The sequence below is a fragment of the Pteropus vampyrus genome, unplaced genomic scaffold (assembly GCF_000151845.1).
Source record: "Pteropus vampyrus isolate Shadow unplaced genomic scaffold, Pvam_2.0 Scaffold582, whole genome shotgun sequence".
NCBI lineage: Eukaryota > Metazoa > Chordata > Mammalia > Chiroptera > Pteropodidae > Pteropus > Pteropus vampyrus.
This window is the reverse complement of record NW_011889363.1, coordinates 556007-583584: the sequence shown is the minus strand read 5'-3', so window position 1 is coordinate 583584 and position 27578 is coordinate 556007. Positions and strand designations below refer to the sequence as shown.

The 27578-nt window shown below is 39.0% G+C and overlaps 2 protein-coding genes and 2 pseudogenes across 8 annotated transcripts in view; 2 read left to right on the top strand and 2 right to left on the bottom strand.

Moving 5' to 3' along the window:
• The window catches only part of OTC (ornithine carbamoyltransferase), a 62082-nt gene extending 59780 nt beyond the window's left edge, over nucleotides 1-2302 (bottom strand). The window contains exon 1 of the mRNA XM_023525609.1: nucleotides 2226-2302. Coding sequence (XP_023381377.1) covers nucleotides 2226-2302 — 77 coding nt within the window. The remainder of the gene's footprint in view (nucleotides 1-2225) is intronic.
• Nucleotides 2303-8758: 6456 nt separating this feature from the next.
• On the top strand, nucleotides 8759-8877 carry LOC111733582 (annotated as a pseudogene).
• A 15555-nt stretch (nucleotides 8878-24432) lies between these two features.
• LOC111733583 lies at nucleotides 24433-24541 on the bottom strand (annotated as a pseudogene).
• A 1488-nt stretch (nucleotides 24542-26029) lies between these two features.
• Nucleotides 26030-27578, top strand: part of RPGR (retinitis pigmentosa GTPase regulator) — a 45836-nt gene continuing 44287 nt past the window's right edge. For 3 of the 7 annotated variants that reach the window (XM_023525608.1, XM_011384452.2, XM_011384451.2), the window contains exon 1: nucleotides 26030-26238. In XM_023525608.1, coding sequence (XP_023381376.1) covers nucleotides 26076-26238 — 163 coding nt within the window. In that variant the 5' untranslated portion in view covers nucleotides 26030-26075. Of the gene's footprint in view, nucleotides 26239-26319; nucleotides 26451-27578 lie in introns of those variants that run through there. The other 4 variants (XM_011384448.2, XM_011384447.2, XM_011384454.2 and 1 more) reach the window with 3 other exon arrangements.

Genomic DNA, 27578 nt, shown 5'->3' with positions numbered 1-27578 from the left:
AACACCATTTATTGAAGAGACCGTCTTTACTCCATTGTATATTCTTACCTCCTTTGTCATATATTAAGGGAGCATATAGGCATGGATTTATTTGGATAAAGAAGTTATGGTTCATATATACAATAGAATATTGCTCAGCCATTAAAAAAAAAATGAAACCCTACCATTTGCAATGACATGGATGGACCTAGAGGTTATTATACTGAATGAAATAAGTCAGACAGAGAAAGATAAATACCATATGATTTCACTTATATATGGAATCTAAGGAACAAAGAACAAACTAATCAAAAACAGACTCAAATATAGAGGACAATTTGGTGATGGACAGAGGGAAGGGGGAGTTGGGGGTTGGGAGAATTGGGTGAAGGGTTAAAGAAGTACAAATTAGTAGTTGATAGATGGTCACGGGGATGGGGGGCATAGCATAGAGAATATAGTTAGCATTAATGTATCAGCTAGGTGGAAAACCAGAGGAGAAAAGGAGCAATTAGAGGGATTGTTTTATAAACTATATAAATGTCTAACCAATGTACTATATACTTGAAACTAATAAAAAAAAAACGAGATGGATAATGATTTTTAAAAAAATCAATCATCACTGAAATTAGCAAAGAAGACTATATAAGTTTAAGTTCTAAGCTTTGGTTATTCATTCAGTTGATTATTTTCAGCTCAATGTTGATTCTTTTTTAAAAATTATGGAATATAATTTCATCACACTCTTATCTGATATAACTCAATGAGATGGAATGATAAAATAATGAATATTTGTCTGTCACTTTACAGTTTTTACACACATTATCTCACTGATCATCAGTAGACTGTGACTTTATGTGTCTGGAACGAAATATATTATTTACCTTATTTACCACTGCATCTCTAACACCTTGCCTAAGGTATGGCACAAAGTCAGTGCTCAATAAGTATTTATTAAATGAATGATTGAAGTACCCTACGGTGGAGCAGAGCAAATATTACTCTTTTTCCCATTTTATAAGTGAAGCAACACTACAGAAAATTTTAATGACTTGCTCAAGTTCATATAGCCAGCAAATGGTGGTGCCAAACCTTGAACCTAGTTCTTGAGAATCCAAAACCTGAGCTTTCCTCTAGATTCTTAGATATATGGTGTAATTCTGTCACTAATTGGTAAATCCCATAATCTCTCTGGACTTCATTGACCTTATCTATGTAATAAGAGGAGGCATTATTCTGTGGCTCTGAGGTCTCACCTAGGTCTAATATTTCACAATGTCATTCTGGCTTCTGAGTCTTATATTCACCAAAGATGTGGTGCTAATAGTGGAATCCAGAGAATTCAGAGCTGTGAGGTGGCCCAGAGAAGGGATGCCTAGGGCCGTTGTCATAGGCCCACTTCCTAACAGAGGGAAAAAAACTTCAAACTAGAAGCATCCTCCTCGAGGAAGTCAGTGAAGTTGTTTTGAAGTTGGTTTAGGTTGTAAAGAGGCTCTGGGAAAATTCTATCTGCTCGTTAACATTTCCTAGCTACTCTAGAAGCTTTCTTGCAACAAAGCCCACATTTGATGGCTTTGCTTACCCAGCTAGCTCACCACCCTTGTCTCCTTCCCCACAGACACACTCACTCTGCACCACTTACCACCATATGCTCCATGGGGCTGTAAGTTCAATTGACATAAATTCAGTAAAGACAGCCTCCTCTGCACATGCTACTGAGAATTTCAGGAATAGAGTTCAAATTTGCATTTTATTTTTAAAAAATCATTCTCCTCATCACACATAAGGCTCCTCTGCCACAGCTTTGTAAATATTAATCTAGTTGCTATTTGAATTTTGTTTTTTTTTAAAGAACTGATTAATCCCCACGTCCTAGAATAATATATCGTTTTCAAGCAAACCAGAATACAAACTGAAGGCCCTGTGTAAATTAGTTCCTCTAATTTTTTTCACCCAGTTGCTCGTTGAGAATATACACAAACAGAAGATATCAAGAACATTTAGTCTGTTATACCTGCCGCGGTTAGTACCCCCCATCCCCCAACACACGATGAAATCTGATTATAGAGGACTGAGCAATGAAAGCTCAGCTGTAATTAGAAACAGCTGTCTCAAATAAAGGTCGAATCTGGCACTACACCCTGCAGATAGTCCTTTTGAAGCTGCACTCCTCTGCAAAAGAGATAAATTTCATTTATCACCATGGTTCCTAAATCAGACTCAAATTTCTGGCCGTCATCACTTACCGAAAATTTCGAACAACGAAATTATGACCATTTCTAAAAGCTGCATTGTTCAACAGGATTCTCAAATTGAACAGCATCTTCTTTTGCTATGCTCTTGAAAATGCCTCAAAAGGTAGCCAGTAGGATCAACCTAAAAGCTAGGAATGCTTTTGATTGCACTGAGAGAGCAAAGGTAATATTATTCTTCAACTACCTTATCAAATTCCCCTGTTTAGAGATACTGCAGGGCAGGGTACAAAGGCATTTGAACTTTAAGCCAAGCTACACCAATGTGCATTTTTTTTTTTTAGAAGGAATCCTGACTCTTTTGGTGCCTAGACTCCTCATTTTTCATAATATATTTATGCTGTCACATACTTGTACAAAATCAATTGACAAGTACTCACTGAGTGTATAATTTATGCAAGGCACTGCAGTGCTAGGTGCTGTGAAGGCACATAGAAATAACTCATTCAGAAAATGTGAATTGGCAGTGCCAAACCCCAGATGTAGATGTGACAGCCCTGAGTATTTCCAGTGATATCACTTTTCTACCTCTAAGTCCCAGCATTTCCACAAAAAGAATAGAAAGGAGTATAGCAAGAAATGCTCTGGAAAGTTGTTTGTTTGTTTGTTTTTGTTTGTTTGTTGTTGTTGTTGTTGTTGTTGTTGGCAAGAAGCTGGATAGAGGTATAGTAAAAAGATCTCACTCCTGGAGCTCCCATTGTGCCTTGCACATAATAGGTTTTCACTAAATCAAGAGTTGCTTATTAATTCTAGCAGGAACTCTGAATCAGTAGAAGTGGGTAGGGGGTTACCATATGCTCCTCCCATGGCAGCCTCTCCAGATCACTAAGGAGCCATCCAAAGCTCCACATTCATTCATTCATCCACAGTTATAAATCAGATGTTTTCGAAATCTGTTCTGTGTCAAAAACTGGGTTAGCTTAGAATTTCAGAGGAGAAGGATGATCTCACCTTTGCAGAGTTTACAGTTCAATAAGAGTGATAAGATTTGTAACTAAGTGTCCATAACACAAGCCCATAGGAGAAGTCCAGATAAGGTGGGACCACATCACAGAGAAGGGGAATGCTCTAAGCTAGGAAAGGTGGGAGGCAGGGGAAGAAGGAAAGGGGTAGGGGCTGCCTTTTCTGGTCAGTTTATTTGACTTTAACAAATCCAGGAAAGTACTTGCTAGAAGTTTCTGTAATGCAAGAAAAGTGTTCTTTAAAAACCAACTATACCCACTTCAGGGGCAGGGACAGTTGTAGTGTCATAATTAATATCAGCAGGGAAATAAATTCTGACACTATTCCCTTCTACTTATGGATAATAATGTGGAATATAGAGAAGGAAAGACTGAAATTTCCAAACCTCTGTCAAATCTTCTGTTCCGGAAACAATATTCTAGTCAGAGGCAAGTATTTGCAAAGGCATGAAGGTAAGAAGTTATAGAGTGAATACTCTAAGTGGGAGAACAGATGGATGCTTCATTTGAAAAGACCATAAAGCATCCTTGAAAAGATGAAATGGGCCAGTTGTTGGATAAGTTTCAGAGAGCGAAATCACTCTACGTAATAATACAGGGAAGGAAACTCAATGTTTGCAGGGAGACCGAAGAAGAAGAGGTCAAACTGCATGCTAATGTAAAGCCCATATCTTCAGTCAACTGTGCTACCTATACAATTTCTATGAGCAATGTTTGAGGAGAAATCAAGAAGTGTCTGGAGTGCTGTGGTAGAGAACATGAGCCGCACTACTGAGATGCCAAATCAACCATAAACCTTTATAATTCCATGGACGTAGATGCTCAGTCCATCAGAGGGATTAAAAAAAAAATCAAACCACCCATAACCCCAGAGAGATTGGAAGAGAGGAGCTGCCCCACAGTGGGATGAGGTAAAAGGAAATTTCACTGAATCTCAAAAGATAATATATCTCAACTGACATCTGGGTCATATGTGGAAAAACGCCTTATAGGGTTTGACATTTTTCCTCAGAATTTATCAAGATGCTCTTATTGACCCACTCACTCCATGGTTCCTCTAATTCCTCTTCAGCTCCTTGGTCTGGCTCCCTATCTAGCTCTCTTTTTCCACTCAGCCTTCTATTTACTTGTTTTCCTCTGCCACCAATAAAAATTATGCAGCCATTATAGGCCAGTGTCTGTGCTGGGTGGGTTCTGAGGGATATAGTGATAAACAAGAGCGATAATCCCTCCCACTTGGAGTTCACCATTTGGAATGATTCCACAGCACAACTTCTGTCTCTGTCCCCTGACATCGTTCATTCTAACCAAGGAGGAGAGACTTTTTCCCTGTTTCCTTGCTTCATACCCCATGAAACCTCTAGCTTTCCTTGCTCCTCATCCAGCTTCCAACATCAGGGTTAGGTTAGGGGTTCGATGGAGTTCCTAGAGGAGATGGCACTGATCCTTGATGAATTCGGAAGAATTATTGTCAATACTGGAGGGATCTACAAAGAATATTATAGCAAAGGAAGGAACTTATAAGTAGATACAAAGGAAAGAATATATGGAGTGTGTGGGGGTAGCAACAGGTGGTTCGCAATTGAAGATGTGGATCCACCCTCATTGACCATTTAAATGAACCCCTACCACTACCAAGCAAATTAAGGAAAGATATAAAACCATGAGTGTCCATGTCCTGTTTGTATCCCCTTTACACTTAGTCTTCTCTACATATTTGCCACTTCTTAATGCAAGCACACACAGCTGTCTACCTGAGGATAAACTCCTCATACCTCTCACCACTGTGTGGGCAGCCACAAGACATGTTTTCCTCACTCCCCCAAAAGTCCCCAGTAGACTCCCTCAGCTGCCCACAGTAGTAACCTGCTCATCAGTGCATCCTGCGTTAGCTATCTTCCCTTCATTGTCTCACTTCCCTCACTCCCTTACCAGTTCTTCAAGGGATCATCTTCGAAATAAACCACTTGAACTCAAATCCCTTTCTCAATGTCTACTTCTGTGGGAACTCAATCTTTGCCCAGGTCTACCTTCTCAACAAATTTTCAATGCTCTGCTTATTGCTCTCTTCTCCCAGCCCCTCTTATCTCTGATTTGGTACCTGGTCTGTCACTATCAACATCTTTGCCCCCCATATCATAAGGAACCCTCACTCTCAGATTTAGTCCCAGTTCCCCTGCAACTGTTGATTTTCTAGTAAATGTTTAATAAACCAGCTCTTCAAAAAAAAAAAAAAGGAAAAAAGCTCTGATTTGTGGCATTGACTGATCTGTCTGGTGTAAATGCTCCTACCATTGTCAGCTTCAAGCTACAAAGTGACATCACTAAACAAAGAGTTGAGAAGAAATGTAAGATTGGCTTTTACTAGACATTGTGAGCTGGCTCCAGTATACCACTACCTACAACCCCCACCCAGAAAAGAGGATTTTCTCAAGATTTGAAAAGGAATATTGGAGTCAGATTGGTAAGGGCCTTAGAAAGCCAGGTTATGGAGTTGAGAGTTAATCTATATTCAAAGGAAGATTAATAAAGTTTTAGGGCTGGGGCAGACAAGGCGACATATGTCATTACTCGCATTGTGTTTTGAAAACATTAATCTAGTACCATTGTGTAAGAAGTAGAGTAGGAAGAAAACAGAGGCAAAGAGACAGAGGTTACTGTGTTATAACAAGGGCCTGAGCACATATTGGGGCTATGAAAATAGAAAACAGGAAATGGATGTAAGAGAGATTTAGGGATTAGAATCTACCTATCAGAACAGTATATTGGATGTTGAGGGAAGGAAGATAAAGGAGTTAATGAGACCCCAAGATTTCAAGTTTTTCCAATCACATTTGAGTCTAAAATTCCAAATAGTCAAATGTTACCATTGGGGATATAAACAATGTGAGTTTCCTGATATTTAAAGTTTGTAAGCATCATATATGAACTTGCAATATTTCTTCAAAATTGCTACTGTGCCTCCCTAGTGAAATTTAAGCACTGAAGAGGGAATCAATATGATATCAAGGAAAGAATTATGAAAAGAATGTTTGAAGATCGAATGTGACCTCTGGCTGAATCGCTAACTGATGGTGAATTTAGCCAAGTCACTTGACTCCCTCTAAAACCCTCAGAATCCTCATATCTTTAACTAAAGGTTTTATAAATGAGCCATTACACTGCTTGGGAAATTTTAGCATGCTAAACAAACATGAGGCACAGTGTCTGAGATCCTCAGCATAGCTATTGCCAAAGATCTATTGCAAATTTGAGCTCTGTACAAAAAAGACAAATGGCTGTTACTGCAGTGAGAAGCTCTGTTTATCTCAGTGTTACTAATTGCATAAATACTTTTTATAGCTGGTTACCTGGAATCCTTAAGACCCTAAGAAACCACAGCATTTTCAGGCAGCACATATTTAGTTACAAGCTCTGTTAGGTTATTGCTGGTGATCTCTCTTCCACTGGACATGAACACAGATGCATGCATCCAATAGCCATACTGTCTATGAACATGAAGAGAAGTAGCCTTAGAATGAAGCTATGATTTGACAGAGTGGAAGAAGGAAGAAATCTTGGTCATTCATGACATCATTGATTTGTAAAAACAACCAACTTCATGATTATCCTTACCATTGAATACCTCGTTATATAAAATAATAAATGTCCTTTTTCTTTAAGTCACTCTAAATTGGATATTTTGTTACATGCAACTAAATACACGCTGATACACAATTTGGCTTAGGTTTTTGAAGGTTTATTTCTCATGTAACAACAGGGAAAGAATAATGTCCTTCAAAGCTGCATTCGTAGTTCAGAGCCTATCATTTATTGGTGGAATGACCTTGAGCAAGTCAGTTTCCTTATCTGCAAATGGAAACAGTGTTCTTTTTCTCTCCTTAATCTTTTAAATTTTTTGTTAAATGAATGTACTTCGTATGTTTTCTTATTTTTAATTTTTAAAAATTATCTTACAATAGAGAGGTAGAAAAAAATGGCATAGATGATAGAGGCTTTGTTCATCCTTCTTGCAACCAAATCAAAGTTGTGACAGAAACACAGACCAAATAGCAAGTAAAGTCACCTGAGATCTAGATGAACAGAAGCACTACAACTAGAGACAGAAATAATTAATCAACCTGCAATGGTAGAAGGCAGGAAGGGGTGAAGATGTGAGGCTGCTGGTCCCGAACGGCTGAGTGGAACAGAGGTGACGGCATCAGCAGTCGGCAGCAGCAGTTGGCAGTTGCAGATGCCTCTTAAAGAGGCTGTGTCTGCGAGTGGACTTTCGCAATGACAGACCTGCTTGTATGAGCACCAGTGCCAGGTTGGCTGCTCAGGGGGCACCAGGTACACTGAGCTGAAGGAGTGGGGACCGGAGGCGAGGCTCTCTCCTGGGCAGAAGTGTCAATGGTATCCATTTTTCCTATGTTGAGCCCTCCCACTTCCCAGTGTGCAGACACAGTACCACCATATCCAAATGTCATCAAACTGGATAATAGAGGTTGCTCCACCCAGAGGATTCCCTGAAATTCTGCCTCCCCCAACTCACGGCCCCACCCAAGTCATATCCAGTGGTGTCCTTGACAAGTCTGGTGGTCCTTGCTGAGCAGCGCCAAGACTCACACCGGAGGCAGCTGGCCTTGGTTTCTGGTGTGGCCTTTTGAGGCAACTATAAGCATAGCATCTGTGGATTGCTTGCTGAATCTTAACAGGTGGCCCTGGAGGGGCAGAGCTTGGGCTAAATCTGGCCTGTGCTGAACCCTCCTCAGGACTGTGCCATTGGACACCTACTTCACAAAGCCACACTAAAGAGACTGGAAGACTTAAGAGCTTTGCTTACTACATAGAAACAGACACAGAAAGACCGCCAAAATGGGAAGACAAAGAAGCAGAAACTATATGAGAGAACAGAACAGAGATCCAGGAGTAATGGAGTCAATCAATCTAACAGATGCAAAGTTCAAAACACTGGCTATAAAGATGCTCAATGAACTTAGAGGAAGTATAGATGAATTAATTCAGTGAGAACTTTAACAGAGATTTTTAAAAAAAACATTAAAATGGAAATGGAAATTATAAAAGAGAACCAGTCAGATATGAAGAACACGTTATCTGAGATGAAGAGTATACTAGATGGAATAAACAAAGTGGATAAACAAGAGGAACGAACCACCGACATAGAGGATGGAGAAGCCAAGGACACCTAATTAGAATGGCAAGAAAAAATAAGCCAAGACTATAATAATAATTTAAGGAGCCTATGGGACAAAATTAAGGGTAACAACATTCGTGTCATAGGGGTACCTGAAGGACAACAAAAAGTTGAATAGCTATTTGAAGAAATAATAATGGAAAAATTCCCTCACCTGGTGAAGGAAATAGACATACAACTCCAGGAAGCTCAGAGAGTCCCAAGAAAGAGAAACCCAAAGAGGTCCACATCAAGACACATTTTAATTAAAACGCCAAAGTTTAAATACAAAGAGAGAATCTTAAAAGCAGCAAGAGAAAAGCAGTTAGTTACCTACAAGAGAGCACCCATAAGACTAGAAGCTGATTTCTCAAAAGAAACTCTGCAGGATCTACGACTATGCCACCCTAAATGTGTCCAATCTTGTCTGATCTCGGAAGCTAAGCAGGGTAGGGCCTGGTTAGTACTTGGATGAGAGACCACCTAGGAAGACCAGGTGCTGTAGGCATTTAAAAAAAAGAAAGAAAGAAAGAAAAAGAAAAAGAAACTCTGTGGGTCAGAAGGGCTTGGCATAAAATATTCAACGTGATGAAAACCCAGAATCTAAAACCAAGAATACTTTGTCCCTCAAAGCTATTATTTAAAGTCAACGGACATATAAAGAGCTTCCCAGACAAAAATAAGCTAAAGGAATTTATCAACATCAAGCCACTATTAGAGGAAATGTTGGAGGAATTTCTTTAAGAAAACCATCTATCAAAAACATGAATAAAGAATGGTAATAACTACATTTTTATCAACGAGTACTTCAAATGGAAAAAAAAATTAAGTATTCCAACCAAAACACAAGGAAGTTGAATGGATAAGAAAGCAAAACTCCTACAAATACTGCCTACAAGAGATTCACTTCAGATTAAAAGACACACACAGACTAAAAGGGAGGGGATGGAAAAAGATATTGCTTTGATGGACCTAGAGGTAATATTGTGCTGAATGAAATAAGTCAGATAAAGACAAATATCGCATGATTTCACATACATGTGGAATCTAAAGAACGAAATAAACAACAACAAAAAGGGAAACAAACTCATAGATACAGAGAATATTTTGAAGGCTACTAGATGAGAGAAGGTTGGCGGGATGGCAAAAAAGGGCAAAAGGATTAAGAAATATAAATGGATAGTTACAAAATAGACATGGAGATACAAAGTGTAGCATAAGGAAAATAGACAACAATGTTGTAAAAAATATGTAAGGGGGAGAGGGGTACTAGATTTAGTGGGATGATCACTTTGTGAATTGTATAGATTTCTAGTCACTATGCTGTATAACCGAAACTAATATATTATTGTATGCCAACTATAATTGAAACAAAAACTCATTGAATTGTATAATGTAAATAGGAACAACTAATTGTCTATTATATTTCAATAAAGCCGAAAAAAATCAAGTATATGTCCATACAAAAAAAATTATCTTACAATAAACTTATTTATTTTTTTTTTTGGTGCACAGTACTATGAGTGCAACATATAGATTCGTGTCCCCACCACCACAATCAGAATACAGAACAATTCTATCTCCTCCCAAAACTCCCCATTAAATCTTTTTGTAGTAATACCCTCCTTTCACCACTAATTCTTGATATATTGATCTTTATGCTCTTTTTCTTATACTTTTCCCATTTCCAGAATATAACATAAATGGAATCATACAATATGTAACCTTTTGAGACTGGCTTCTTTCACTCAGCATAATGCCTTGGAGATTCATCTGTATTGCTGTGTTTATCACTAGTTTGTTCCTTTTTATTGCTGAGTAGTATTTCATTGTATGGATATGTCATTGTTTATTCCCCCATTAAAGGGCATTTGGGTTGTTTCCTGGTTTTGATATTTATAAATAGAGCTTATACAAACATTTATGTATAGGTTTTTGTGTGAACGTAAGTTTTATTTCTCTAGGATAAATATTTAGGAGTAGAATGACTGGATTATATGGTAGGTATATGTTTAACTTTAGAAGAAAGTGCCAAAATATTTTCCAGAGTGGCTATACCATTTTGCAGTCTTCCCTCAAATGCATGAGGGCTCCAGTTGCTCTGAGTTCTTGTCATCACATGGAACTGTCAGTAGTTTTCATTGTTACCATCCAGATAGGTATATAGTGGTTTCTAATTGTGGTTTTAGTTTGCGTTACCTTAAAGGCTAATGATTTAAAACGTTTTTCCTTGTCCTTATTTGCCATCCATATATCTTCTTTGGTGAAGTATATGTCAAATCTTTTGCCTACTTTATTGTTTAATTGAGTTGTTTGTTTTCTTATTGTTTAATTTTGAGAGCTCTTTATATATTCTGTATAGAAGACTTTTATTGGATATATGATTTAAAAATATTTTATTCTAGTCTGTAGCTTATCTTTGCATTCTATTGGAGGAGTATTTTTGATCACATTCAACTTACCATTTTTTTCTTTTTATGGATTGTAATGTCGATGCTATATCTGTGAATTCTTTACCTAAGCCAAGGTTACAAATATTTTCTCCTATGTCTTCTGAAAGTTTTATAGCCTTACAAGTTACATTTAGGTCTATGATCCATTTGTTCAAAGTATAGGCTTAGGTTGGGAGTTTTTCTTTGGGGCACATGGATGTCCACTTTTCCTTTTCTTAAGAGCCCTCTATGTCCTAGATCATATACAATTTGCTGAAGAATCCACAAAATTCTTTTGTGTTAATGTCCTAGATCATATACAATTTGCTGAAGAATCCACAAAATTCTTTTGTGTTAATGTCCCTGGAATGCTTCATAAACTGTAAAGCTCTGTCCTATTGTAAGAACATATTATTATATGGACCTACATGGCAATTGGCAAAAGGAAATAAATGAGAATTATGATAGTGAAGTAAATCACCCAACAGCTGGCTACTATTCCCTTCTCCACTTGTAAATGTGTTACCCACAGAGCCCCTGCTTTACAGATAACGTGAAAATTGCTTTTTAATTAACAGATGGTAATGAGACTTAGTCAAAATATTGATTCAGGGGTGTTTTCTTGCTACATCACTGCTAAGTATTTGTTTAAACATGCAGGTCCTGGGGAAATTGTGAAATCAGTGAAGACTATGTCTGATCCCCTCTCCACCCCTTTTCCCACCATATCACTTTAATTGAGGCATGTGAAAAAGATAAACAGGGTCCTACATGAAGACCAAACTTCTGAACCGGAGCATGAAATACTGATCATCAAATTCAAACACAATCTCTCTTTTCTCTTGCCATATAAACCATATTTTTATTGAAGTCGCTCTTCTGTTAATCATTTACTCTGGCAGTTGTTGATTTTAAGTAGAGCCTAGAATTTTTCAGAACTTAGATAGAGAAAAAAATCTCAATGTTTCATACCTAGTGTTTTTTATTTTGTGATATGGAAATTGGGGCATTGGAAGAGAAGACCAGGAAATGAACACATCATTTATGAGGCAGAAAAAGGGTGCATAAATATGGTTAATGATCTAACCTTTGTGTCAGAGGCAAATGAAATGCAAAAGGTGAGGTTATCTTTCGTGGGTGCCCTTTTATTTTCTCAAGCTCCCACAAAGAATCATAGAGCCATCTCTTTCCTCGTAGGCTGATTCCAGTTCCTCCCCTGGGAAACACAGGGTCAAGCTGTGCATAAAGATTTATTAGTAGACCAAAGGCTATTAAGCATTAAGCAAACAGGGAACTCACAGAGGTTCAAAGTCCCCCAGTGTCTCAACGATCATCCCTGATACTCCCTAGGATTGCCAGGATTCTAGATTATGAGTGCTGTGGGGCCCCTGTGAGGCTTTTGGCATTGCTTCCTACTGCCCAAGGCTTGTCCAAGAAGCACAGTCCCAATAATAATTTCTATAGCAATATTCTCCCTCATGAGTTCAGGACACATATCCTTGATGTCCTTAAAATCACTGCTTGGTCAATGCTTCCCCTGCCTATTTCTAGTTCTTGGAGAAACGTGCAGTCATCTTTATGGTTGGTGCCTCCCACCAGACACTGCTTGGGAAGTTCTCTTGATCTTGTCCATGGTCGTTTTATTAGGCCACCTCTGCTAAGCAAGTGCTCTGCCCTCATCTTAAACTACTGGCTAAACACAGCCTTCTTCTCTTAAGGCTATTCCACTGTTAAAAATTCTGTGGCCTATAAAGTTGGGACCTACCCAGGATCCAGAAGATAGACTATGGGAATCGTGTTCCCAAAATGAGAGAGAAACAAGCCTTTCTCTTGGAGTTTTGTTGACTATTTGGAGCCCAAATCACGAAGATTGGGCACTTATGTTTACCAATTTCATCCTCCAGAATTCTTCAGCTGGAGTTCAGCACCTATTCTTCCAAAGAACCAAGGAGATAATGGATTGCCAGGTCATCCTCAGTTGTTACCTAGTGTATTGCCATTAAGAAATAAGCAAAGCATCTCGAAGGCATATAAGGAGAATTGATCCAGGGATTTGGGAGTCAAGGTCGGAGAGTTATTACTTAGCCTCTCTAAGCTTCAGTTTCCTCTTCTGTTAACTGGTGGTTATAACAGCTCCTATCATGGCTTTGTTGAAAAGGCGAAATGTGATAATGGATATATAGTACTGTAGCATAGTACCTGGCTCAGTGTTCAGTGTTAGCTTTCATTAGTTACTAGCATCAGTACACATGGTGAGATTCTCCCACCCCTATCTCAGTTGGCTTATTATAGTCAATTTCCTAGAAATAAAAGTGTTGAGGTGCCCCATTTTTTTATCCATTGTCCTCTAAACTAATTAAAAATCAGAAACTAAAACAATGTTTCTCAGTGAGGACCTACAATGTTTTCTTCTCTCTTTTTGTTTTTCCCCTAAATGATGGGAAAACCAGGGACTTTGTTCTCTCTCAGTATTTCAACTGCCTAACTTTTCAAGTTTCTAATCTTTTATTGTCTGATACTATTTTCCTTCTATAACCCTGCCATACTAACTAACCTATCCCATTTGAGATGGCAACGAGATAAAGTAATTAACGATTGTTAAATTCTTTAAAAATACATGGGACTATAAATGCCAAGGGTCATTATTCTCTTCCAGTATAATGAAACAGTATAATAAAAATGAATCATTAAAATCTCTTTGCTACCACGGCCACTACTCTTTTTGCCTGTTAAAATTTACAATTGCAGTCTGTTTGTTTAAAGCAATGAGGGGCATGAAAACAATCCAGTCATTTTCTAAAGTAGGTGTCCCTGATCAATTGAACACAGAATAACTCTGGAGACATCGGCAATATATTTTTAAAAGTTCATATGAGAATAATGAATGTATCATGATCACCTTCAGTTTCTAATGACATCATTGGCTCTCCTCCCATCCACAAGCTCTTTTTCTGCAATAAACGTGTTGTTAATATCTCCTCTGCACATATGTTAGTTTATATTGTTACCAGATGTTTGTTCTTAAGTACCACAGCAGCAGAACACTAGACAAGGAGAATAATCCAGGTAACCCTGAGTTAGGTAGGGGGCAAAGTGTAAATGCGTTACTGAATTTAGAAGAAACTGATCAACTTAAAGTGAAAGCTATTTGCGAGTTTTTCTATTACAATTGTAAATGGGAGAACATTTTAAACTTGCCAGGTATACCTGCCATACCTGGAAGCCCACACTTTTCTTTGTGTTTGAGGAGGCCTGAGGATATTAGTAAGATTCTACAAATGTTTAAGACATATGGAGGGATGTAAAGGATTGGGTTTCCATTGAAGGGTCTGAACATATTCATGACCCAGGATTGTTTTGGAATCAAACTTCTATAAAGGTGTTTAACAATTTTGAAAATGACTACAATTTTCAGAACATTCTATGCTATTTTTTTTCATCCCGACAGTGCCCTTTGATTTGACAAAGTAATTTTGACATCTGACCCTATTCTTTAACTTTATTAAGTGAGTATAATTAAGAGTTATTTGCATTCAATTATTTGCTTATCTGTTTCTTTGATTGTGCCTTCTCCTTTCATCAATACCAATTTTAGCTTCATTTAATCAAAGTGGTGAAATAATTAGATAGATAAGAGATTTAAAGCAAAACTGATGCACCAACCTTGATAAGACCGCAAGGCCTTCTGGAATATTAACTTCCTTAATCACTGTTTTTCTTAAGGTTCACCTTGATTTTTATATGCTTTTTAACTTGGGGGGGGTACTGAGAAAGCTATTAAAATCAACATGAACTGTCAAGAGGCATTAAGGTTAAAATGCTTCAAAAGCTAATATTATAGGAGGAACTCCACAAATATGACTTTCTCACATATGAAGAAGTTTCATATACAATGAGAAACTAAGTCGAAATGATCATTTAAAACTATTCATTAGATTTTAGACTGCATTTATTAAACTTTTAATGTAAGCATAGTACCTTCTTTACTAGATTCTAGAGATGTTTGAGATCATGGAATCTTAGATATAGATAGACTCTGCATATTTTGGTCCAACTTTCTCCTCCAGAGGACCAGGAAAGTTTGGCGACTTTCTCAAAATCAGGTAGAGAGGTAGAAAGAGAGAGAAAGCAAGTGAGAGTGAGAAATCGAAAAAGGCTTCTGGACTCCTAGTGAAGGCTCTTTCCATTACTTATTGACAGAAAAGGAGGGGTTTTCACTGCCCAGCAACCAAAACCCCTCCAGTTCTCATTGTGCGAGTCTTAGTGTAGCATCTTAATCTTCGAATAAAAATCTTCCCTCCTTCTCTCCACCCACTTCAAAGCCAGGTTATTGGCACATGATTTAGCACATGCTCTCACCTGAGGCTTTGAATCTTGAAGGCCTAAAGAGCCAGTGAGGTAAAATTTACAATGCTGTAATCTACCAGCATTTCTGGCTGTGTCCACTGGCTAGCACACTCTTGTCATAGTGATTAGGCCCCTGGTGGCTACGGTCTACAGCAAAATCAGCAACAACATTCCTAACCCAGTCTCCTGCCTCATCTCCCTAGTCTTTCCCTCATTGCCCAAGCATTCTTCTCCAGACTTTTTGTTAATTCTATGAGCTTCTTGATGATTTCCTGCTAAATCCTCCCCCACCGCAAAAACTCACACTCATTCGGAAGTTGGTACCACAAGGTGAGCTGCAGGCAACTGACCCTCAAGGAAAAGTGATAAAACCGGGATTGGTTGACTGATATTAACCCCCACCCCCACCCCTTAGAAATGTAGCTGATTAAACAATTGCTTATGGTCACCTGGAATGCTGATAGAAAGTACTATTTAAGGAGACTAGTATAAAGGGCATGAGGAGTTCAATGACAGCCAATGAAGTGGCTGCTTCTTATAATGAATAGCTTAATGGTGAAAAAAGGCCTCTGCCTCAGATCTGAGATGGTCAAAGATAAACTCAGCCTTTGGTTTGATCCTGTGTGCTGATGAATTACAATATCAGTGGTATTCACAGCCCTGACAGGTTTCTTGGGTGTATATTGTGGCATTACCTGGGTTAGACTGAAAGCTGGAAAATCGACATGGAAATATATGAGAGGATTTAGAGGACCCTAAGAATGCTGCACCCTTAATTCTCATTGAATCTCCCTTGCCAGCTCAAGAAATCTCTCCTAGCTTGTCTGATTAAACAGTTCTTCCCTTGATTGAAGATGCTCTTTTTACCTAAGGGAGTTACCTTGTAAGATAAAGCAAGTTCTCTTCATCTTCTTCCCCCACCCCCCACCAATTCCCAAGATTGTCAGATTTCCACATGACCCTGGCAATAACAAAGTCAAAAGCCAGAGAAGGCCAAAGAATTCCTGGATTTCTAGTTTATATTGGAAAAACTCTGGGGAAGTGTGTATGAGAATAGAGTATAAGGATGCTTGATCAAAAATGAGAAATGAAATTTTGGATTGGTCTGGATCCAATAATACAAGATTCACTGTGGATTCAGCATCTATATTAAATCTGAGGGGTGAAGAAAGGAAATACTCCCAGTGGACAGAACTTCAAGCAGTACACCTCATTGGCATTACACCTGGAGAGAAACTGCAAGGCATGGTTCTATACCAAGTCACAAGCAATGGTTAGTGGTTTTGCCAGATGATTAAGGACAAAGAAACAAGTTTAAAGACTGGAGACGAAGAGGTTTGGGGGAAAATAAACGTGAATGGACTTCTCAGAGGGTGAGAATATCGATTTCCTTTGTGAATGCACACCAAAAGACACACACTGTGCAAGTGTCTCTTATGTCTGTCTCATTTATTACTCTATTAAAAAATGTTACACTGCATTTTAGGACCATAAATACAAATGTTTCCTATATAAATAGCAGCTGGAAAAAAAAACCAGCATTGCATTGAGAGAAATACATGTTCAATGAAGTTTAGGTATTAATAGCCTAATACATTTTCTATCAAGAAAACATTGATTAAGGCATTCTATTAGGTGGGCTTATTTTATTTTTGGTTGCCCAGCATTTGAACCCCCAACTATATTTGAGGATCTTAGTCCTGCTCTCTTATACAAAGATCTAAAGAGATAAGTGGACCTTACTAAGATCAGAAAATGCAGGAAAGAAGGAAATGAGGGAGAGAAGACAGAGAACTAGAAGTAAAAACAAATCTCTGTAGTCTTGTCTAGTACTAGTACTCTTACTGTTGCAGATTAATAAAGGAGATTTAGGACATCATCTGTTAATGGAGATTTGTCTTTTTTAGAGACAGAGAACCGCCTTTAAAAAGTTATTTTGGAGATAACATTGGTTAATAACATGATATAATTTTCAGGTGTACAACATTATAATTTGTGATCTCTATACTCTATTGGGTGCTTACCACCAAAAGTCTAGTTTCCATCCATTCGACCTGCCTTGTTTTTGAGCTCTTTCTTAATATTTACAAATCCTCAAATTTGTGAGTCTTGAAAGAAGGCAGGAGCCCAGTTCCTACCAGGGAAGCCTGAGGCAATATTCCCTGTTTCTACCCCTTGGCAATGAGGGTGAACTAGTAGATGAAATAGCCTCAGACAATTGAATGATCTCCGCACTCCTCCTCACTACCCCCTACCCCCACCCCCGCCCCCGCCAAGACCTTACTCTCAAGAAGGGTCTGGTGAGAGCAGTGGCTACATCCAGCCATGGTGTCCTAGCCAGATTGTTCCTCCTAGGTAGCCTTCCTTGAGCTCTGCTTTTTATTTTTATGAGCTTCATTCCCCAATATTTCCACTCATTCTGTACACTAGCTGATAGTCTCAAATGTTAGATATCTACGCAGGAAAGCTGATTCGTATGGTCTACATTATGAACTCTCGCGTCTTCTAGCTTCTGGTAGGATTTGGCTATTGGAATCTCAGCTGGAGAATGGAGGGAGGGAGTAGGGTGAAGTCAGACTATTCTCATGGTTTCCCATGAGGTCGCCTTGGGTTGGCTATTCCTCAGTAGAAATTCACTATTCCTCTTGACGTGGCCCACTCTACACACTTCTCTTCCCTTCCATATTCTAATAAAATCTCTATCCCTTCATCTCTTTGGGCCAAGGGATAGTAACTGCTCTACTGCTTTTAGTCCTGGGTCCTTGCACTGTGCCTTGTGGCTGCTCCAATCCCCTTCTAAACCTTTGAAATTTATTTCTTCGTAAGTAAATCCTTCTCAAATTATCCTAACAGGAAGGAGGGTGTCATCTGTTTGTCATAAACCTGACTGATATGCCTTTATTTTCTAGTTAACTTTGTGACAAAGAAACACAACAAGCTTAGCATTCTAAGAGGAAGAGAAATAAACAGAAGCCCAGAGCTGGGATCAAAGGTGAAATTTTCAGTGAATGGTAATAAATGACACTGAATGTAAGAAAGGGACCCTATTAGGAAAAAGTCACCCATGGAAAGATACATAAAAAATAGTTCAAAATTCACTTGCAGAGTCTTCAAGCCTGATTGCCAGTCACAAAAGAGCAGCGGCTACTAGATGATGTGAAAGGGTGCTTCTGTTAACAGATAACAGACATACAATTGCTGAACAGTTGGGCCATTCATTTTCAAGTGTCTGAAGAATCATTAAGTCCTCCTTCACTCCCTCTCACTTTGTATGGTATTTTGCGCAGAGTAAAATGCACATAGGTTCTTCCAAATGTCTCCTCCACAGTTTTCTTTGCTGTTAGGGAGACACAGCTGCACCATGTTTGTAATGCTGGAGCATGAGAAAGCTATTAATCGGGCTCCATCTAGATGCACCAAGTCTAATTGCAGAGCTGCCTCCAGCTTCATTATAGGAGTATATACAAAGTAATACAATTTTTAAAACACAGACCATAAAACAAATAATGGAAATTAAAATTATGAGGGAAAGTAAATAATATGTAAAGAGTTTACCCAAAGCCAGGCACTACAGATTTTATACACATCTCATTTTAGCCATGCAATCCTGCAAATTAGGTGTTATTATCCTGATTTAACAGATGAAGAATCAGAGGCAAAGAGTAAATGACTTGCCAAGAATACTCAGGTAATAAATGGTAAAGCCAGAATTCAAAACCATGGTATCCTAAAGCTATTTACTAAATTGAGGTATGTGTTCCCCAGGGGATGTTCAAGACATCCATCTTGGTGGAGCAAACCAAATATTAGAAATTTAGTTATGTTTATTTTTTAATGTCATCATTTTAAAGTTTTTTGTATATGTTTTACATATAACCATAATATATTAGTACATAGTACATGCATACATATACGTAAATACATATTACGCTTCTGCTGGGCAGCTTTTCTTGATCTCTGCCTTTATTTTTTTCTGAGCCTTGTTCTTCGGTCTTCTCACTGATTCTGTGCACCAGCTGATTGCCTCAAGTGCTAGAAATCTACCCAGGAAGGCTGATATGCATGGGCTACATTAATGAGCTCTCATGTATTCTGGCTTCTGGTCGGTTATGAATAAAGATGTGTAAAATAAAAAGTTCGAAGCCCACTGCTCTGAACTCTTTCAAAGGACAGTATAGTGCAATTGTTAGGAGCATAGATTCTGGAACTAGACTGTATATGTTCAAACCTCAGCCCTAACACATTTTAGCTGAGAGACCCTGGGTAACTTAGTCTCTCTGTACCTCTTCTGTAATATGCAAATTTAAGTAATACATAGAGCCCTTAGACAAATGTCTGGCACATAATAAGAGTCTAATAACCTAAGCCATTATCATCACATTACATGATCCTTCAAAGTAATCGTTCAGGAAATTACCTAGTCATACTACTACTACCATAGATCCCTCATAACTCTTTTTTTAAATTTATTATTTATTAAAGTATAGTTGACATACGATATCATATTAGTTTCAGGTACACAACAGTGATCTGACATTTAGGTATCTTACAGTGTTTTGTCTTCTTATGTTTCAAATCATTCTTCAAAATAAATCTATTTTCTAAAGTCAAATACAAATGCAAAGATTAAGGATGTTCATTTCTGCGACTTTTTACAAAAATATACCCTAAGCTCCGGCATCTCTTCCAAAAGAAGGCAAAGCATGTTATCAGCACTTTCGGCAATGCTAGACTAAGTTACTAACCAAAGAGGAGAAATCTAAGTTATGTCTAGCAAAAAGAATGCTCATATTAATGAAAAAAAAATAACCATTTTATTAGAGCAATGTAATGCAAGGAATCCAATAATTAGTGTCAAATAAAACTAGAATACCTGGCTCAATATTTGCTAATAGAATCACCTACAGATCATTAACATCTGTAAGGTGATTTAATAATTTCTTGCTTTCAGGTTTGAGGTGGGAGATGAGCTCAGTGAGGTGGAGAACCAGGTGATACAGGGTCATGTAAGCTATTGTTAGGACTTTGGCTTTTTGTTTTGAGTCAGCGGGGAAACCATTGGAGACTCTTGACAAAGGGGAAGCATGTCATGCCTTTAAAAGGATCATTGTGACTCTTGGGTTGTGAATACTATTAAGGTGGAAGCAGGGACACCAATTAAGAACTGATGGCAGCAGTGCAGGTGAAAGGCGATGGTGTTTTGGAACATGGAGGTAATAGTGGAAATGATGAGACATGATGACTTTGCAGATATATTTTGAAACTAAACATATATTTAAAGGGATAATGTAAGTTTCTGAACATATATTTAAAGGGATAATGTAAGTAAAATGCTTCAATCAGATAACTAGTATATGATAAAATCAATAAAGGGACACAATCATTATTACTCTATGCTCAAAATTTGTACAATAATCATGGATAGCCAGTCTGTTCTGGATTGGCATGAACTAGGATCTTCTAACATATTTTTTTCCTTTCTAAAATATTTTAATTTTTCCTTAATAGGCAGATGGCATAATCCTAAGAGCTAGGGTTCTGTAGTCAGACATACATGGGTTCAAATCTTGGCTCCACCTCTTAGTAACTGTTTGACCTTGAGCAAGTTACTTAACCTCTCTGTACCACACTGCCTTCATCTGTAAAAAGGGAGACTTGATAAAATATACTCCAAAGAGTTTTGTGAGTATCCAATAAGTTAATCTTTATAAAGTATTTAGAAGTGTGCCTGCCACATAGTAAATTCTCATTAAATGTTAGCTATTATTGTCAGCTTCTATGTTTTTTTGCTTTCTTATTTTACATTTTGAACTTTTTTGTTTTGATTGAAAAAGCAAATTGTGTTTGTTGTAAAAGAAAATTTTAAACCATATAGATATGAATGACTTAGAAATTAAAATGCCCCTCTAATTCTATACCCAGAGGGAATTATTAAACAGTATAGCAAATATTGATCCAGATTTTTACCTGTGTGTCTAGCACACCTACCTATGCGTTAATTTACTTTTTAATAAAACAGGTACTTTGCAACTTTTTAAAATTTATTTATGCCTACAGCACCTGGTCTTCCTAAGTGGTCTCCCATCCAAGCACTAACCAGGCATGATCCTGCTTAGCTTCCGAGATCAGACATCGGACTTGTTCAGGGCGGCATGGCCGTAGACCATGGACTGTGGCTTCACCGAGGTGTAAACACAAGAACTTCTGCATGTAAAGCAGATGTGCTAACCATTACACTATGGAACCACAACCTTTTTTTATCAATTAAAATTTGATCTTAGATATTTTTCCATGTAAGTACACATAAAATGATTATACTGATATTCATAGTTGCATTGTAGTCTAGTGTATGGAAGCCCAATAATTTATTTATTCATTAGTTTATTGAAGTCATTTAGGTGTCCTTCAATTATTTTCACTCTAACAATGCAGCAATTGGTGTCATTTGTATATTTCTGTAGAAAAACATTCTGGAAGAATTTATCTACAGAAGTGGTTATAATGAGTAAGAATTATATGCCTTTCTAAAATATTTATAATCTGTATTGCCAAATTGTCTTTTGAAAAGATCATACCTTTTTGAATTCCCACAAACTGTGAATAAGTGTGAATATTTCTTCTGCTAACTAGACTGGGCAATCTTTTTAATCCTTGCCAATCTTTTTAATCCTTGCCAATCTAATAGGAAAAATAAATATCTAAGTTTTATTGTTTGATTTGCACTTTTTATGGTAGAGTTAATTGTCTTTTCAAATGTTTAAAAATTAGATTTTTTTTTTTTTTTGTACAAACTCTGTAGTTTTACTCATTGATTTTTTTCTGGTTGAGTTTTTTAATTATTTATTTTTTTCTTTTCTCCTCTTTAAATTTTGAAAAAGGCAAGCCATAGGGTGAGTGAAAATATTCTTCTTAAACAAAAGTCCCTGGCTTTGGACTTGTGTGTCCTCAGTTCATTTATCTTGGAGCTGCACTACAAAAATTTAGTAATCAAAGAAGCCATTAGAATCTGATTTATAAATTCGAATGATTATGGGATTTTACAGTGGAGTTTTCAAAGTGGAGACACATCTGTTTATCTGATTCCAAATAGAGAAATAAACAGCGATGGCAGCTGCATTGTAATGCAATTCAAAATACAAACCTTGGAAGTTTTTGTCGAATGTTGTATAAAAAGAAACTAGTTCAGCTAAAAAGCATAATCTATCAAATGTCTTCCTTGTTCATGCATACCTCTATTTTCACTTGACACAAAATGCTGAAGAATGAATAACAACTAGAATTAATAAGGGAAATTGCCAAGCATTTTGTACATATTGTCAGATGGGTGTTGACTTCTGTATATCAACATGATTTCCTGAGGAGTATATGAGTGGTCGGTCATGTATGAGGGGAGCACTGAAAGAGCATACAATGGTAAGCAGAGAGTCGTAAAAACATACCTTTGAACTCTGCCTTCTCCAGCACGAGGGAGGTGGCTCCATAGGCTGAAACCATTGGCTACAGGGATTGTGGCAGAGGTATTTACTACTCACTGAATGTCATGGGCACTTCCACATTTCCCAGCACCCCTGAAATATGCAGGGGCACAGAACAGTAAGTCTGGCCAATGGGTTGTGAGAAGGAGACAAATGTCACTTCTGGCCTGAAGCATTGAATGTCTTGCCCCCCTCTCTTGCCCTGTTACAGCAACCAAAGAGGTCAGGATCCCATATGGTGCAGCTGAAAGGCAGCTGAACCTCCATCAGCAGCCTGGGGCCTTGAGGGACCAGTTGAAGCAGGTTTCCTCGCTGACCCACATTGGACCTGTAGCATAAGTGAGAAAGAAACTTTTTGTTTGCGTTAAGCACTGAGAGTGGATTGTCGTTTGCATTGCATCATAGCCCAGGTTAACATAGCTGACTCAGCCTTATTAATAATAGCTAACACTGTTGAGTGCTAATCCATTGCAGGCACCAAGCTGTAAATTCTACATGCATTACCTAATATCTCACAACAACCTTATGAGATAGACAATAGTATTATCATATATGACATATGATATATATCTATATCGTACATATCAATGGTATGTAGATATCATCTATATGCAGATATATGATATATCATATATATATGAGATAGACAATAGTATTATCATATATGCCACGATATATATCTATATCATACATATCAATAGTATGTAGATATCATCTATATGCAGATATATGATATGTCATATATATCAGTAGTATATTGTGAAAGGAAGCTTTCTTCCTTTCTTCTTGTTATGCTAGAAATCATGTCTCTCCTTCAAGGTAAGGTCACTCTCTCCACATGAGATCTGGATGCCATCTCTTCTCCCTTTAGAATATTGATTATTCTTTCAGTCTCCTGAATCTGTGTTTTCTCCTCTTCTATTCAGTTTGCCCCTCAGTGTTCTAAAGTCTCTCCAAGCTTAATAAAAGCCCTCCATCCACCTCTCTTCCTCCTCCAATTACTATCTCCCCATCTCTCCTAGACTATATCTATCTCCTACCTCCAAAGCATTCACCTTCACTTCGTTCCCTTAGCTTCTCCCACTCTTACCACTCCAATATTGTTTATTCTTCCTGCACTCTATCAAACAACTCTTTTCAGCACCACTAATGATCTCTGCATTCTTAAATTCAGTGAGCATTTAGTTTTCACCTTACTTGATTTCTCAGTGTCATGTGATGCAATTGACCACACTCTCCTTATTAAAACTCTATTCTGTAGGATGTCCCCTTCTGGTCACTCTATCTCCTTTTCAGCTTCAGCATCTGTTGCTGGGCCATTAAATGTGGGCCTTTGTCACATCTCATCCTAACTTCTCTTTTGTTCTCATTCTGTAGTTACTTTCCAGTCATTCACCTAGCAGTCTTTCCCAAGGCTACTATCTCCACCTAGACCCAGGCATCTGCCAAAAAATGTGCCTCCATCTGGACCTTCTGCTCAATTGCCTGCTCAGCTCAGCATCTCCACTTTTATATCATAAACTGTCATGCTCTCCCCGCCTGACCTACCTAACTCCAAAGCCACCTGCTCCTTCATCAATGTTCCCTATCTCAGTAAACGGAGCCACCCTCCCCCTGTCTACCTGTCTTGGAAACCTAGGAGTAGGGCTGCACCAATACCTTCAGGACTGTTTGGCGCCAAAATGTGCTTTACTATATTTTGAAATTAAAAAAATAAATAAGGCATATTATAAATATAATGTCTTTAAAAGTTCTGATTTTCCCATAGTAACTACAATGATGCTTTTATTTTTTGTATTTTTTTAATAATGCCTACAGCACCTGGTATTCCTTGGTGGTCTCCCATCCAAGTACTAACCAGGCCCGACCCTGCTTAGCTTTCGAGATCAGGCACATTCAGGGCGGCATGGCTATAGATTACAATGATGCTTTTAAAAAGACTATCCAATCCTTTGCCAAATAATTTAGGGCCTTTTTTTGCTATTGCTCTAAGAGCTATTTGGTAGTCCTGTCCTGCCTAGGAGTTAATAGTCAGACATCATATCTTAATTCTATGTCCTAAAATATTTTCAAATCTGCCTGCTCCTCTCTGGTGCCAATGCCCTGTATTCTAAGCCAGTGTGACTACTTGTCTGAATTAGTGTGAAAACCTCTGAAAACTACTTCCTGCACCAATTTATTCTCCACGAAGCAGACAGGCAGAATGATTCTAGGTATACTCATAATGGATCCTATCAATTCATTGCTTAAAAGCCCTCAATGGCTTCCCATTGTCCTCAGGATAAAATCTTAGATCCTTAACAGGCCCAAGAACCTGCCACCTTGCCATGATCCAGTGTTAACTGTTTGAGCTATGGAAAGAGCCAAGCTCCCTGTGAGCCTTTGCACATGATTTACGCTCTGCCCAGAGCTTTCTTGCCCCCTCCTGGCTTCTTTTTCAGTTCTTACATTTGATGTCCTGTCTTCAGATAAGCTTTTAACCCCTCACACCAGGTCAGTGCTCCTTGTTAAACATTTTCATAGTAACTCCTACTTTGCTTTGTAACTAAGTAATTATTTGTGTATTGGAAAAAGTCAGTAACACGTTTCTGTACACACAGAAATTCAGCAATCCTTGAATCCTAACCCTGGAAGATGGCTTTTTGCCTTTCTTTTATAATGGCCAAGTGTTGATGCACTGGACACTAAGGTTTGACTACAGAAAAATGTGACATCTCTGGGCAAATTCTAGAGTAATGATGTTCTGCTGTTGGTGAACCTTTTCCAACATGTTCCTGTCACAGACTGTACACCTTAGCCACCTTCTATGGAAGGAAGGGGGCTGTCCAGCATACAAGCTGGACTAGCCAAACTGGGCCCCCGCAAACCCATTGTATAATCCCCACATCCCTAAACGCGGGGAACATTAATCACTTTACAGGGCTGTAGTAGGGCTGACTCATTTAATAAAGATTTAATGAAAATCTAGTATATGCCAGGTTTTGGGTTAGATACTGGGGATACAAATGTGATTTAGGATGTTTAGCAGAGTACCTATCTCATTTAGTTATAAATGGTCACTATTACTAGTGTATTACAGTTGTGCGTCGACGTTTGCCTGTGTAACACATCTTGAGTGAGAACATGTTTTATCTGTGACGTCCATGACTATCCCAACAGGGTCCCTGTGGGGCCAGGATCTCCACCACAGCAAACGTGCGCTCTTTAAGGAACAACTGTGCGGCGTAGCCGCCCCCGCCTCCGCTCCCGGGCCACCAGAGGGCGCGCGGCCTTCCCCCGCCCCACCACTGCGTCTGCGCCTGCGCACCACAGGCCGCCCGGCCTCCTGTCTTCTCCCCTCCCCTCCCCGCGGCGTCCGCCCCGCCCAGCCCAGCCCCGCCTCGCGCAATAACGCTCCTCCTTCGTTGCCCCTGGTTGCCGTTTGTTGACTTCCGGTAACGCGGTAGTCGCAAATGTCGAGAGTGTCGCCATGGGGGGCAGAGGGGCTTCCGCGGCCCAAGTTGGGGCTGAGGTGCTGCCTTAGGCCTCACCGAGTCTCTCCCGCCGTCTTTCCGGCCCAGACGAACCCACCTCGTTTCGCCCTCGGCATGGGGGAACCTGAGGAGGTGGTGCCCGGTGAGTCGCGTCCGCTGAAGTGGCAGCGGGCCCAGAGGGAGGGTCTGCGGGAGGGCTGGCGGCTAGGCCCCGCCTCCGGGCCAGCCCCGTCGAGGGACAGGCCAGGGCCGCGGTCGCCAGACTGCGGCCGTAGCTCTGGCCGCGCGCCCCGGGAATGATCGAAGGGAGAAGAAAGGAGGGGAGGGACCTGAGAGGAAACAAGGAGGAAGAAGGTGCTTGCCTTTTTGTTGTTGTTTTTAAATGAACTTTTGATGAGTTTCTCGAAAGTTGGGCTGTTTTTACCTCTCTATAAACTTTCCAAAGTACCTTTTTCGAGGTCCCCAGGATCCAGTTATATATTGAATGCGGTTAAGAGTGGGCGGTGAGGGGACGTGAGGTAAAATGGGGATAAAGACTTGAGGAAAAAGGAGAGGCGGGGGTAAAGCGGGAGCCATTAGAGTGGTTTTTTAAGACTTCTTTTTCCCTGAGTCCCAGAATACATTTGACATTGTGAAGGCATACGTACGTTACTGCATACATACTGTTTAACAGAAATAGACGTTTCATAAAGCACTTGAGATGCGCTCAGAGATTTTCTATAATACATTCCTTTAAAAATGGTCATCGTGTTTCACCAAATTGATTTTCTGACCCATTAATGCGTTATGACTAAGAGTTTGAAGAAAAAAAAAAACTGGATTAGAGCAGAATCATTCATTCACAGAAATAAGTATTCTGCCTTCTGCCATGCTCTTGGTTCTAACAGATTCCTGCCCTCCTTGGGTTCACAGCTTAGTGAAGGATACAAGAAAGTAAACAAAATGGCAATACCCGAACCATTTGACAGTAGCCAGGAGGCCAGAGGAGAGCTACCAAACCCTGATTTGGGTGAGGGTATCAGGGAAGGTTTGCTGGGGAGCCAGAGCAGGACAAAACAGTTAAAATTATTCATTCTAGGGAAATCCAGAGACTGCTCTAGAACCTCACTTCCCAAATCTAAATTATCAGAACTGAGACGCCTCACAGTTGTTCTCAAAAGGTTCTCCATGTGGCTAATCTCATGCATTAACATTTATTATTAATACTCATGTTCACGATGTTTTCCTTTCTGGTACCCATTAGTTTCTTTATGTGTGATCCTCTTCCTTGATATTTCTTCAGAAAGTGAATCTGGCTTCCTATTTGGGGTGTGTGTGTGTGTATTTAAATGATTATCAGGAACTGGTAGGGGTTTGGGGTTTCCAAAATGGTACTGGACCAAACCCCCTGCATCCTGGTGATGCTAATGATGAAACTCAATACTGTCCTGTTTCTGTGTGTGGAGAAAAGTCCCCAGTCGGGGGCTAGGCCATGAGATGTTT